We start from the raw sequence: 14,319 nt of genomic DNA on the forward strand, positions 1-14,319 counted from the left end.
CTCTCTCTCTCTCTCTCTCTCTCTCTCTCTCTCTCTCTCTCTCTCTCTCTCTCTCTCTCTCTCTCTCTCTCTCTCTCTCTCTCTCTCTCTCTCTCTCTCTCTCTCTCTCTCTCTCTCTCTCATAATTACATTTCAAATTATCATAATTTCTTACTCTTTTGTATCATCGATTATTCCTGTCATTATGCTGGGAATGCACACACACACACACACACACACACACACACACACACACACACACACACACACACACACACACACACACACACACACACACACACACACACATACACACATACACGCGCAAAACTATATTTTAAATGCACAATTTATTAAAAATATTCAAACAAATGGCACACATAGAAAGGAATGACAATTACGAAGAGAAACACAGTTATTGACCTTCACAGCTTGAATATGGACAAATCAAATGGTACATTCTGTATTGATCTGGATCAATCAACTGAGGTGCGCCCATAGCTGATTCACCATCGTGACATCACTCAAAACTAACTCAGATACCGGAAGCAGCCTATGTACAAAGCTAAGCATTCGCTACGCTCACTGCTAGTCGTTGCTGTGCTAATTGCTAGCTGTTGATATGCTAAATGATAGCTGTTGCTATGCTAACTGCAGGCCATTGCTGTACCAACTGTCAGTCATTACGGTTATGCCGATTGGTAGCCGTTGCTAGCTGTCGCCATGCCAACCACTGGCATCACTGTGCTAATTTTCCGTCCTTTGCTTTGCTTTACCGGTAGCTGTTGCTATGCTATGTGCTAGCCATTTCTTTGCTTGCAGTCGACGTGCCAACGCCGTTGCGGCTAGCCGTTGCTATAGCAACAGTTAACGGGTTCGGCTCAGTGTGGGCTAGCAGAGGGCAGGGCCCAAGCTGGCCTCTTTAAGGTGCTACGTAGGAGGGTAGGGGAGCTATGATTGACATTGTCAGAGTAAGAACACTGTTATAACAGGACTCTGTTAGATAGACATAATTCTCACATAATACTTTATGATTAATACTGTTTGTCCTGTTTGTCCTTACTGTCCTGTATTATATTATATCCTGTGTCTTCCACTGCTGTTGTAACAAAGGAATTTATTTTGTTACAACACAAATTCCTTTGCCCCAGAAGCAAAGGAATTGCCTCTGGGCGATTAATAAAGTTAATATTTTATTATATTAATACAATTAATTGTATCTATCGGTCCTTTTGGTTAGCAAGTTAGCTCTCCTTCAGGCTAGCTCTCCTTCAGGTTAGCTCTCCTTCAGGCTAGCGACACTTTTGTTTCGCCCCGATGATTATTCCACCAAGAGGAAGAACCGAAGCCAAGTCCATCCAGCCATCTCCTATTATTGCATTGCTGTAAATCCCTCCCCCTTTTCGTAGTCTCAGAAGGCCTCACATCGTGAGTGACCCCCTCAAACCGACACAATACCCATGATGCAGTTGGAATGACCTCCACCTCGTTCACGTGCACCAGTCCTCCCTTAAAAAGACCAAAAGGGTCTGAATTGCTGTAGTTCCCATGATGCAGTAGAAACGACTGCATCGAACAAAACGTTGCGACAGTCACCAGGAAGACCTTTGACCCGCCTCTCTCCGCTGGCCCCTCCACTCCCCTCCTCTCAGGCCACGACCGTCACCTCCGGCGCAAGACCGTCCTCCTTCAGAATGCGGTCGTTCTCCGGGTTCTCCGGGTTCTCCGGGTCCACCGAGTCCCCCTGGTCCTCCGGTCCCACAGGGGCCTTGGGGGGGACGACGACGGCCGGGCCCCTCTTCTGGCTCCACCTGTGGGCCAGGCCAAGCAGCAGCACGCTGGCACACAGCGCCAGCAGCAGGGACACCACCACCAGCTCCGTGTGGTAGCTCCGCCCCTGCTCCTCCGCCCTCGTCACGTCGCCCCCGCCGGGCCCCTCCTGGGCCCTGGAGCCCGCCGTGGGCCCCGCCGCCGCCGCCGGAGTCCGGCCCTGAGGCTCCGAGGTGGTCTGTGGCCGGACGGGGCTGTCCTCGGGCGGGGGGGCGCGAGGGGGGGGGGGCGTGAGGGGGGGAGCGAGGGTGGGGGGCGGCGGCCGCGGGCGGGGGTCTCTCCGAGACGGTGAAGACCACCCGGACCTCGCGGTACCCCGCCTCGCGGGAGGTGCACGTGTAGACCCCCAGGGTGTCCGCCTGCACCCCGAAGCTCAGGCTGCCGTTGGGCCACTGCAGGAAGCGGTCGGAGGGCAGGGGGGGCCCGTCGTCGCGCCCGGACGTCCAGCTCAGGGCGGCCAGGTCCGAAGGCCGGGAGCACGGGAGGGTCAGGACCTTGTTCAGAGCGGTCAGCACCTCCTCTGTGGCGCACACAACAGAACACAGCGGCTGTCAATCACAAGCGTCTTACTGCTGAGTCAGTGGGCGGAGATACTCAGGCTGATCGGACCGTCCACAGAGAAACACGCCGACCAAACTGCTGCTATAACAGGCTGGTGACCGTCCAAACCTTTATGGTTAGTGTGCTAGAGCGAGGAGGCTGAGGAGGTCCAACAGGAGTGTGTTAGGGGAGGTGGAAGAGGTGATGGAGGAAGTGATGGAGGAGTATGTTAGAGGAGGTGGAGGAGGTGGTGAAGGAGTATGTTAGAGGAGGAGGTGATGGAGGAGTATGTTAGAGGAGGTGATGAAGGAGTTTGTTGTAGGAGGTGGAGGAGGAGTATGTTAGAGGAGGTGGAGGAGGTGATGGAGGAGTTTGTCAGAGGAGGTGATGGAGGAGTTTGTTAGAGGAGGCATCTACCTGTGTGAGGAGTGAAGGAGGAGTCAGCACACTCTTTCGTAGCGTCCCCGTTCTCTACGTCCTGAGCCCTGCGGAGGGAGACAGAAATCCTCTTCATCCAATCAACCAACATCACCACATCGTATGTACACGGTACATGAACCCCCCCCCCCCCCCCTCGACCCGTCATAACGACCCAGGTCAGAGTCAGCGCGGTCTCCATGGTGTGTGTGTGTTAGCTTACGCTCCCGCTGCGTGCTGGTGCTGGGTGCAGGCCCGGCCCACCGGGTCCCAGCTGCAGAAGGGGTCCTGGGCCAGGACGCACTGGCCACAGCTCTGGTAGCTGGAGCAGTGGGCTAGGGGAACCACCGTCACCCCCCCGGACCAGCCCACGTACACCACGCCCTGCAGGCCACGGACACACTCTTACTCAGCAGCACAACGCTAGCCGAGGTTAGAACAGCCATAGACTAGCCTAGCCTAGATTAGTAGACTAGCAGTAGCTTAGCCTTAGCATAGCCTAGATTAGTAGACTAGCATAGAATAGCCATAGCCTAGCCTAGCATAGCCTAGATTAGTAGACTAGCGTAGAATAGCCATAGCCTAGCCTAGCATAGCCTAGATTAGTAGACTAGCATAGAATAGCAGTAGTTTAGCCTAGCATAGCCTAGATTAGTAGACCAGAGTAGAATAGCCATAGCCTAGCATAGCCTAGATTAGTAGACTAGAGTAGAATAGCCATAGCCTAGCCTAGCATAGCCTAGATTAGTAGACTAGCGTATAATGGTATAGACTAGCCTGCCAAAGCCTACACTATCCTAGCATGGACTACTTTAGCACAGGCTAGCCTAAGATAGTCATACTATAGCATACCAGAGGCTATCCTAACAAAGACTAGCATAAACTAACATAGCATTGACTAGCCTAGCATTAGAGTAGCCTAGCCATAGACTAGTCTATCGAAGCCTAGCATAGACTAGCTTAACATAGCCTGGACTAGCCTGGCAGAGACCTGTACAGACTGGACTAGCCCACCACGGATGAGCCATACTAGCCCCAGACGGGTCTAGGTCCGGGTCTAGGTCCGGGTCTAGGTCCGGGTCTAGGTCTAGGTCCAGGTCTAGGTCCGGGTCTAGGTCTAGGTCCAGGTCTAGGTCTGGGTCTAGGTCCGGGTCTAGGTCCGGGTCTAGGTCCGGGTCCGGGTCTGGGTCTAGGTCCGGGTCTAGGTCCGGGGTCTAGGTCCAGGTCCGGGTCTGGGTCTAGGTCCAGGTCTAGGTCCGGGTATAGGTCCGGGGTCTAGGTCCAGGTCCGGGTCTGGGTCTAGGTCCAGGTCTAGGTCCAGGTCTAGGTCCGGGTATAGGTCCAGGTCCGGGTCTGGGTCTAGGTCCAGGTCTAGGTCCAGGTCTAGGTCCGGGTATAGGTCCAGGTCCGGGTCTGGGTCTAGGTCCAGGTCTAGGTCCAGGTCTAGGTCCGGGTATAGGTCCAGGTCCGGGTCTGGGTCTAGGACCAGGTCTAGGTCCAGGTCTAGGTCCGGGTCCGGGTCTGGGTCTAGGTCCGAGTCTAGGTCTAGGTCCAGGTCTAGGTCTGGGTCTAGGTCCGGGTCCGGGTCTGGGTCCAGCCTTACCTTGGAGGGGGACACCAGCAGGCTCTTGACCAGCTGGGGGTCTCTGAAGACCTGGACCTCCTCGATGAGGCGTGGACCCCCGTCCAACAGCACCACCTTGTGGAGGAACCCCGTCTCTGTAGGGGGAGGACCGCGGTCACACGCTTGTACACACACACACGCACGTGCACACACACACACACACACACACACACGTGCACGCACGCGCACACATACACACACGCGCACACATACACACATACACACACACACACTCCCACACACATGCACCTGTCCACACACACACACACACACACACACACACACACACACACACACACACACTCCCCCACACACACACACACACACACACCGACTCCCACACGTGCACACACACCCACACACACGCACACACACACACGCACACACACACACACACACACACACACACCTGTCAGCAGGACCAGGACGGTGTACTCCTTCTGATTGGCCGACAGGGTCGTCGTGGCGACCAGCCGGCTGTAGCCGGCGGCGTCGGGCCCCGTGGAGACCAGGAGCGGGGCCCCGCCGGCCGCCTCCACGCTGCCGTGGCTCAGGAAGCTCTTCTTCACCTCCTCCAGGACCACGTCGCTGGCGTTCCACAGGCCGCACTGAGGACGGAACCACGGAACAATGGAACCATGGATGAGTGGGTGAATGGAACCAGCCATGTATGAATGGATGAATGGAACCAGCCATGTATGAATGGAACCAACCATGTATGAATGGAACCAGCCATGTATGAATGGATGAATGGAACCAATTGTGAATGTATGAATGGAACCATGTAAGAATGTTACCATGTATGAATGGATGAATGGAACCAGCCATGTATGAATGGATGAATGGAACCAATTATGAATGTATGAATGGAACCATGTAAGAATGTTACCATGTATGAATGGATGAATGGAACCAGCCATGTATGAATGAATGAATGGAACCAATTGTGAATGTATGAATGGAACCATGTAAGAATGTTACCATGATTGTGTAGATGAATGGATGAATGGAACCAGCCATGTATGAATGGATGAATGGAACCAATTATGAATGTAACCATGTAAGAATGTTACCATGGATGAATGGAACCAGCCATGTATGAATGGATGAATGGAACCAATTATGAATGGAACCATGTAAGAATGTTACCATGTATGAATGTATGAATGGATGAATGGAACCAGCCATGTATGAATGGATGAATGGAACCAATTATGAATGTATGAATGGAACCATGTAAGAATGTTACCATGTATGAATGGATGAATGGAACCAGCTATGAATGTATGAATGGAACCAATTATGAATGTAACCATGTAAGAATGTTACCATGTATGAATGGATGAATGGATGAATGGAACCATCCATGGATGAATGGAACCAATTATGAATGTATGAATGGAACCATGTAAGAATGTTACCATGTATGAATGGATGAATGGAACCAGCCATGTATGAATGGATGAATGGAACCAATTATGAATGTATGAATGGAACCAATTATGAATGTAACCATGTAAGAATGTTACCATGTATGAATGGATGAATGGATGAATGGAACCATCCATGTATGAATGGATGAATGGAACCAATTATTAATGTATGAATGGAACCATGTAAGAATGTTACCATGTATGAATGGATGAATGGAACCAGCCATGTATGAATGGATGAATGGAACCAATTATGAATGTATGAATGGAACCATGTAAGAATGTTACCATGTATGAATGGATGAATGGAACCACCCATGTATGAATGGATGAATGGAACCAATTGTGAATGTATGAATGGAACCATGGAAGAATGTTACCATGTATGAGTAGATGAATGGATGAATGGAACCAACCATGTATAAATGGATGAATGGAACCAATAGTGAATGTATGAATGGAACCATGTAAGAATGTTACCATGTATGAGTAGATGAATGGATGAATGGAACCAACCATGTATGAATGGATGAATGGAACCAATTGTGAATGTATGAATGGAACCATGTAAGAATGTTACCATGTATGAGTAGATGAATGGATGAATGGAACCATGTATGGATGAATGAATGTGTGAATGCGTGAATGTAACCATGTATAAATGAATGCATGAATGTAACCATGTATGAATGCATGAATTTATGAATGGAAGCATTTATGAATGTATTAGTGTAACCATGTATGAATGTATGAATGGAACCATGTATTAATGGATGAATGGAACCATGTATTGTAGCGTATTTTAGCATTGTAGCATATTCTAGCATGCATCAGGCCAGACATGTCCTTGGCGACTAGGGAGGCATCCGTTCATGTGTAGAGCCATTCATACACCTATCAATTCTTGTGACATCAGCAGGCCAGGGGTCTGAGAAGCCCAGAGACCAAGGCCACGAAAACAAGTTGTAATACCTACACATAGCCACAAGGGACCAGCACCGAGCACACATACGGATATCCAGAAGGCAGCTCAGCACCATGCTTAGCTAGTCAGAGCGCATTACGGAGGCCACGCCCACCCATTCATAAAGTCACAACACATAGTCCAAGGGGTCAGAACGCTCCAGGTAACGCATTTCATCAAATGCCCTACTAAGTGTATCTCCACGCGTGCTTGTACAATTCCCCTCCTTTTGCTTCATATACATCATACCGGACCTTTAATCAAATAAAGTGAGTTATAAGCGATCCTGACTCTGATCCTGATTTTCCAAAGAACACGGCAGTATGAATGGACGGCTTGATTCTAAAGGGGTTCTGGTTCTGATTGGCTGATTGGCTGATTGTAAAGGGGTTCAGGTTCTGATTGGCTGATTGTAAAGTGGTTCAGGTTCTGATTGGTTGATTGTAAAGTGGTTCTGGTTCTGATTGGCTGATTGTAAAGGGGTTCAGGTTCTGATTGGCTGATTGTAAAGTGGTTCAGGTTCTGATTGGTTGATTGTAAAGTGGTTCTGGTTCTGATTGGCTGATTGGCTGATTGTAAAGGGGTTCAGGTTCTGATTGGCTGATTGTAAAGGGGTTCAGGTTCTGATTGGCTGATTGTAAAGTGGTTCAGGTTCTGATTGGTTGATTGTAAAGTGGTTCTGGTTCTGATTGGCTGATTGTAAAGGGGTTCTGGTGCTGATTGGCTGATTGTAAAGTGGTTCAGGTTCTGATTGGTTGATTGTAAAGTGGTTCTGGTTCTGATTGGCTGATTGGCTGATTGTAAAGGGGTTCAGGTTCTGATTGGCTGATTGTAAAGGGGTTCAGGTTCTGATTGGCTGATTGTAAAGTGGTTCAGGTTCTGATTGGTTGATTGTAAAGTGGTTCAGGTTCTGATTGGCTGATTGTAAAGTGGTTCAGGTTCTGATTGGTTGATTGTAAAGTGGTTCTGGTTCTGATTGGCTGATTGTAAAGGGGTTCTGGTGCTGATTGGCTGATTGTAAAGGGGTTCAGGTTCTGATTGGTTGGTCAAAGGTCACCTGTCCCTGGGCGTTCCTCTGGGTTCCTGAGGTGCTCCACTGGTGCTTGGCGGGGTCAAAGGTCTTGTAGGGGCCGGAGAACACCTCCCTGATGTCCTCCATCTTGAACCCACACACCGCAGACGCCTCTGAGCCCTGGGACCTGGGGCCACGCAACAACATGTTAACATGTTAGCCAGACTCACAACAACATGTTAACATGTTAACCACACGCACAACAACATGATGATATGAGACAATGTTGTGTGCGGCCGCCCCAGAGACAAAAACGCGTTGTGCGTTTAAATCCCCGTCGCCTCAACCCCAGCGATCCACCCACTGGCTGGTGAAGACTCCGTAGAACAGCGGCTCTCCGGAGGCGTCCCCCCCTGGTGGCTGGAGGGTGAACATGTCCTGCAGCAGGTCAAAGGGCTGCTGCCGCGGACGCTGGCACAGCAGCAGGGACTTGGCGAAGGACGTCCACTTCCTCTGGAGGGTTCTCTGGCCCCCCACGTCGTCCTAGGGGAACAACAGGACGGACAGAGTGGAACCCCACCCCCACCGTCACAACCCCACACTGGTGCGCTTCAGAGTTCACCTAGACTCTGCATAGCCCCCCCCCCCCCCCCCCCCCCACACCCCTCTTACTCACTTATTGTATGCTGTACGTCCTGGCACTTAAAAACAGTACTTAGCAATCGTGTAGCCTCTTAACCTAGCTATCTCTGTTGTGTACGGGGAACGGGTTAACCTAGTGATGGTTAGTGCTCGGCCCTTGGTTCTATGAACATCCTCACTGTACCGACGGCGATATGGTGTTGTTTCTCTTTCTTCTGACAAATGGACTTAATGCAGGTCGCCTTGGATAGAAGCGTCTGCTAAACGCCCCACCATGTGAATATAAACTTCTAGCGTTGTGTGTTTGCATTCTGTGCGTTACCTTGCAGACCTGGGCCAGCCTGGCCCCCCTGTGCTCCACCACGTAGTGGTACTCCTTCAGGACCTCCGAGAAGAAGAAGTAGAGCTTCCCCTGCTTCCGGTCGAAAGCAGAACTGACGAATGTGGGCTCTGCAAGACAGGAAGCGAGTGTGAAAGTGAGTGAAAGGTTGATTATGGTCCCGCGATTCACGCAACGCAACGACCACGCAGACGCTTGAACGCAGTCGTGAACCTTCATGGTCCTGCGTCGGGTTTTAGTGAGCGGACCGTAACCCCCTCGCGTTGCGTGAACGTGGGATCCGTGATCAGCCCCTTGAGTCACCAGCCCTCGTTAGTCACCTCGTGCTGCTACAGTCACTACAGCGAGACACGGGGAGTCACTGCACCACGAGGGCCGGGGGGGGTTCTTAGACGTAACATCATAGAACACATCATTCATTCATTCATCTCAATGTGGGCCTGGGCGTGAGACGTACCACGGCCAATCACCCTCCACTCTGAAGGCCTTCTCAGAGAACCGAGTGGGTTAGAACGGTAGACGGTAAATGGACTGCATTTATTCAGCGCTTTTCTAGCCAGTGGCCACTCGAAGCACTTTACAATATTGCCTAACATTCATTCATTCATTCATTCATGCACACATTCACACACCGACGGCGGAGTCAGCCACGCAGGGCGACAGCCAGCTTGTCGGGAGCAGTGAGGTTAAGGGCATCTTACTCGAGGCTCCCTCCAGGTAGACTCCACAATCGGGGGGTTGAACCCACAACCTTGCTACTGGGAGACAGAAACCCCCGACCAACACACTGTTCTGCGCTTAGCTTACATACTTATCAGGGAAGTAGATCTCAGAACGTGTGAAAATACAGACAACAGATGTTTGGAATTGGGGTCATGGTCGGTTAGTTCCTACTGAAGTGAGAATGGGCCGTCTGTCTCTCGGGAAAGACAAAGTTTCATGTGCTCCGTGAATGGAGACTTGAAAGCATCGGTTCAGACGCGTTGCTGAGTCAACCACGGCGTACTGCGTGCTGCTCTCAATGCAGGCGACTGTTCACCCTTTAGCTCAGCGCAAAGCCACGCTACGGTGAATCCCTCTGAAACACGTCACTAAGGGGCAGGTCCATAGGGGGGCGTCGGGGTGTCTTGCTCAGAGGTGTCTTGCTCTGACACTGGGATTTGCACCCCTCACCCCCCCCCCCCCCCCCCCGCAGACCATCCTGCCTGCACCCAGTCCCATCATCAGCACCTGCCCACTGACCCCCACCCCCACGGAGAGAGGACTTTTACTTTGAAGTCGTCGTAGCACGGCGTCTCAGAGTGGGGGTGGTCGTGGCCTCGCTCACCGTCCAATAAGGAGTTGGAGGGCTCCAGACGAACGGCTTGCCCCCCGTCTCGGCTGAAGTGACGAGAGATGCCGGGCCGAGCCCCCCTGAAGTCCCCCGTGGTGCCGGTGAACAGCTCCCCGTCTGGAGGATCGACATGTCACAACAACACGTTAGCATGTCAGCCAGACGCACAACAACATGTTAACATGAGACGCACAACAACATGTTAACATGAGACGTACATCAACACGTTAACATGTCAACCAGACGCACAACAACACGTTAACATGAGACGCACAACAACACGTTAGCATGTCAGCCAGACGCACAACAACACGTTAACATGAGACGCACAACAACATGTTAACATGAGACGTACAACAACACGTTAACATGTCAACCAGACGCACAACAACACGTTAACATGAGACGCACAACAACATGTTAACATGAGACGTACAACAACACGTTAACATGTCAACCAGACGCACAACAACACGTTAACATGAGACGCACAACAACATGTTAGCATGTCAACCAGACGCACAACAACACGTTAACATGAGACGCACAACAACATGTTAGCATGTCAACCAGACGCACAACAACACGTTAACATGAGACGCACAACAACATGTTAGCATGTCAACCAGACGCACAACAACATGTTAGCATGTCAACCAGACGCACAACAACATGTTAGCATGTCAACCAGACGCACAACAACATGTTAGCATGTCAACCAGACGCACAACAACATGTTAGCATGTCAACCAGACGCACAACAACACGTTAACATGTCGCTGCTATAGGCTGAGCCCAGAGTGTTAGGGTTAGGGTTAACCTTCACCCCGGGTTAACCTTAACCCTAGGTTAACCTTAACCCTAGGTTAAGGTTAACATGTGAGTGGGGGTTCCTGGCAGCGTACCAACGGTGATGGCCGTGTTCCTCTCGAAGGGGTTGAAGGGACAGCGGTACTTGACTGAGGAGACGGGGGTCAGGGTGAGGGTCTGGGCGTCCTAGGGAGAGAGAGAGAGAGAGAGAGGCTGTCTGAGGACTGGGAGGACTGGGAGGACTGGGGGGGGAAACAGAACCAGAACAAGACCACTAACCAGGGGAGAGAGACCACTCCAGCTAGTTATCTTATGCACAGGCTAGTGGAAAAGCATCTGCTGAATGACTCGATTGTAGTTATGGTAGAGGTAGTAGTCGCCGCCTTTGGGCGAGCGACACCGAGACGCGCTGCCCTCTCTCTCCTACCAGCAGTGCATCATGGGGGTTGTAGGCGTAGCTGCCACAGGCGTAGAGGTGGGTGGAGTTCATGGGCTGCAGAACGCGGATGAAATTGGGACAGTCGACCTTGGGAGTGGGGGGGGGGGGGGGGGGGTACAACCACATGTTAACATTTTAACCAGAGGCACAACATGTTAAAATGTTACCCAGACGCACAACAACATGTTGACATGTTAAACAGACCAATTTTCATTCATCAATTAAATAGTTCCTTCGTCTTTCTATCCATCCATCATGAGTATACGTATGTTTGTGTGTGTTTGTCATCAGTCCTTACCTCTGCACTCTTCTGCTTGCTCTCACATAACTTGATGTCCGACGGAGATGGTAACCAGTCCCTCTGGACACACACACACACACACACACAACACACACACACACACACACACACACACACACACACACACACAGACACACATACATACATTATGGGATTGTCAGTCCTGAGATTAACAGAAACTATCTCATGCAATATTTATATGATCTACTGTAAGATTTTAGCCCCACCTACTTTATACTTCTAGCTCCTCCTACTTTATAACACCAGCTCCTCCTACAATATAATTATAGCCCCTCCTACATTAAAAGTATAGCCCCTCCTACTATGTGTTTGCAGCTGCTCCTACTTTATAAGTATAGCCCCGCCTACTATGATTGTAGCCCCTCCTACGATAAAATCCTAACCAACCTTGGCCTTTAGGGTGATGACCCCAGGATCGCTGACATCCAATGAGAGGATGGCATTCCGTGCCCCCACGTAGAGGGTGGAGCCATCGTCGCTTAGCAACAGGGTGGTGGTGTTGTGGACGTTCGGGTGGCTGAAGTGAACCAGACCTCTGGCTGACGAGTCTGCGGAGAGGCGGGACAAAATGAGCTCTACTGACGGACAGGTGGGTCGACCACTCAGCAAGACCCTCGGGGCGAAGGCAAGGCGAGTGGTTTGGTGAAGAGAAGAGCCTCGAACAGAAGAGCTCTGCAAGGAAGAGCTCACATGTTAACACATCATTAACCAATCACATGTTAACACATCATTAACCAATCACATGTTAACACATCATTAACCAATCACATGTTAACACATCATTAACCAATCACATGTTAACACATCACAGGACTATAATTAACCAATCACATGTTAACACATCATTAACCAATCACATGTTAACACATCGTTAACCAATCACATGTTAACACATCATTAACCAATCACATGTTAACACATCATTAACCAATCACATGTTAACACATCATTAACCAATCACATGTTAACACATCATTAACCAATCACAAGTTAACACATCATTAACCAATCACATGTTAACACATCATTAACCAATCACATGTTAACACATCACAGGACTATGATTTACCAATAACATGTTAACACATCATTAACCAATCACATGTTAACAGATCAATCATTAACCAACCACATGTTAACACATCATTAACCAATCGCATGTTAACAGATCAATCATTAACCAACCACATGTTAACACATCATTAACCAATCGCATGTTAACAGATCAATCATTAACCAACCACATGTTAACACATCACAGGACATTCATTAACCAACCACATGTTAAAACAAACATTAAAACGTGATACATTTTGAATACAAGTTCAAAAGCCACAGCACTATAGTGCTGTGTGCCAACCGCAGTAATGTCAAGAAGAAGAAGAAGAAGAAGCAGGCGTTTGCATCTCTCCCGAAGCGTCCTCCAAATCAAAGTCTGGCTGTAATGTGCATTCTGTCCCTCCCAGAGATGGCTGTGCCCTGTGTGGGGGTCGTTGGGTTGGATCCGCTGATTTTCAACCTTTTAAGACAACTTGTCTGTCCCAGGAGTCAATGGGACCTTTGAGTTTTTTAACTGTCTCCTTATACCTGCGATGTCCTCAAACAGAGTTCTTGCTCTGTCCAAAGCGAATTCAGCGCGTCCGTCCTAATTTAAAATCTGTAAGATTCATATTTCTTTTGAATATTTACTTTGTTGGAAGCTTTCCTCAAGTAAGGGGCGGGATATTTATCGATGGTTATCCATCACCTAATATTAATGGGTAAATATAAGTCACGTAACTTCATTACAAGAACGATAATTCAGAGACAGGATGGTAGTGACAATGGAGAAAAAAACAAACAAAAAAAACACCTCGCCGTTTAACCAGCTCAAACTGAAACTGGTGCAAAGAGACAAGATCTCACTTCTGGGGGCACACATGCAGGCTGAAACCATCGGTTGGTGCAGCCAGACACAGCTCACATGGTTAGAGCTCGGCACTTGGTCATGTGAACCTCCTCACTGTACCCACAGAGATATAGTGTTGTCTCTCTTTCTTCTGACTAATGGACTTATTGTGAGTCGCTCTGGATCAAAGCGTCTGCTGAATGCCCTGAAGGTAAACTGTAAATGGTGGAGAAGATTAGGTTTAGGTGTTAGGTTAGAGATGGTTAGTTTAGGTGTTAGGTTAGAGATGGTTAGTTTAGGTGTAAGGTTAGAGATGGTTAGTTTAGGTGTAAGGTTAGAGATGGTTAGTTTAGGTGTAAGGTTAGAGATGGTTAGTTTAGCTCTTAGGTTAGAGACAGTTAGTTTAGGTGTTAGGTTAGAGATGGTTAGTTTAGGTGTAAGGTTAGAGATGGTTAGTTTAGGTGTAAGGTTAGAGATGGTTAGTTTAGGTGTAAGGTTAGAGATGGTTAGTTTAGCTCTTAGGTTAGAGACAGTTAGTTTAGGTGTAAGGTTAGAGATGGTTAGTTTAGGTGTAAGGTTAGAGATGGTTAGTTTAGGTGTAAGGTTAGAGATGGTTAGTTTAGCTCTTAGGTTAGAGACAGTTAGTTTAGGTGTTAGGTTAGAGATGGTTAGTTTAGGTGTTAGGTTAGAGACAGTTAGTTCAGGTGTTAGGGTTAGGGCTAGGGTTAGGGTTAGTAGGGTTAGGG

The 14,319-nt window shown here is 49.2% G+C and overlaps 1 protein-coding gene across 1 annotated transcript; it reads right to left on the reverse strand.

The window, feature by feature from the left end:
• Nucleotides 1-321: 321 nt before the first annotated feature.
• Nucleotides 322-13,621, reverse strand: LOC311373244 (semaphorin-4A-like; the record flags this gene model as incomplete). The annotated part of the gene is given in 15 exon segments (XM_084490049.1): nt 322-1,876; nt 1,878-2,329; nt 2,767-2,834; nt 2,990-3,150; nt 4,370-4,485; nt 4,800-4,998; nt 7,845-7,986; nt 8,164-8,342; nt 8,764-8,891; nt 10,109-10,231; nt 11,020-11,110; nt 11,352-11,450; nt 11,662-11,724; nt 12,073-12,233; nt 13,591-13,621. Coding segments are annotated over 15 exon segments (2,262 nt in total). The 3' UTR covers nt 322-1,627.
• Between the last annotated feature and the right edge of the window lie 698 nt (nt 13,622-14,319).

The sequence above is a fragment of the Micromesistius poutassou genome (genome assembly GCF_964030765.1).
Source record: "Micromesistius poutassou genome assembly, contig: SCAFFOLD_5190, whole genome shotgun sequence".
Lineage (NCBI taxonomy): Eukaryota > Metazoa > Chordata > Actinopteri > Gadiformes > Gadidae > Micromesistius > Micromesistius poutassou.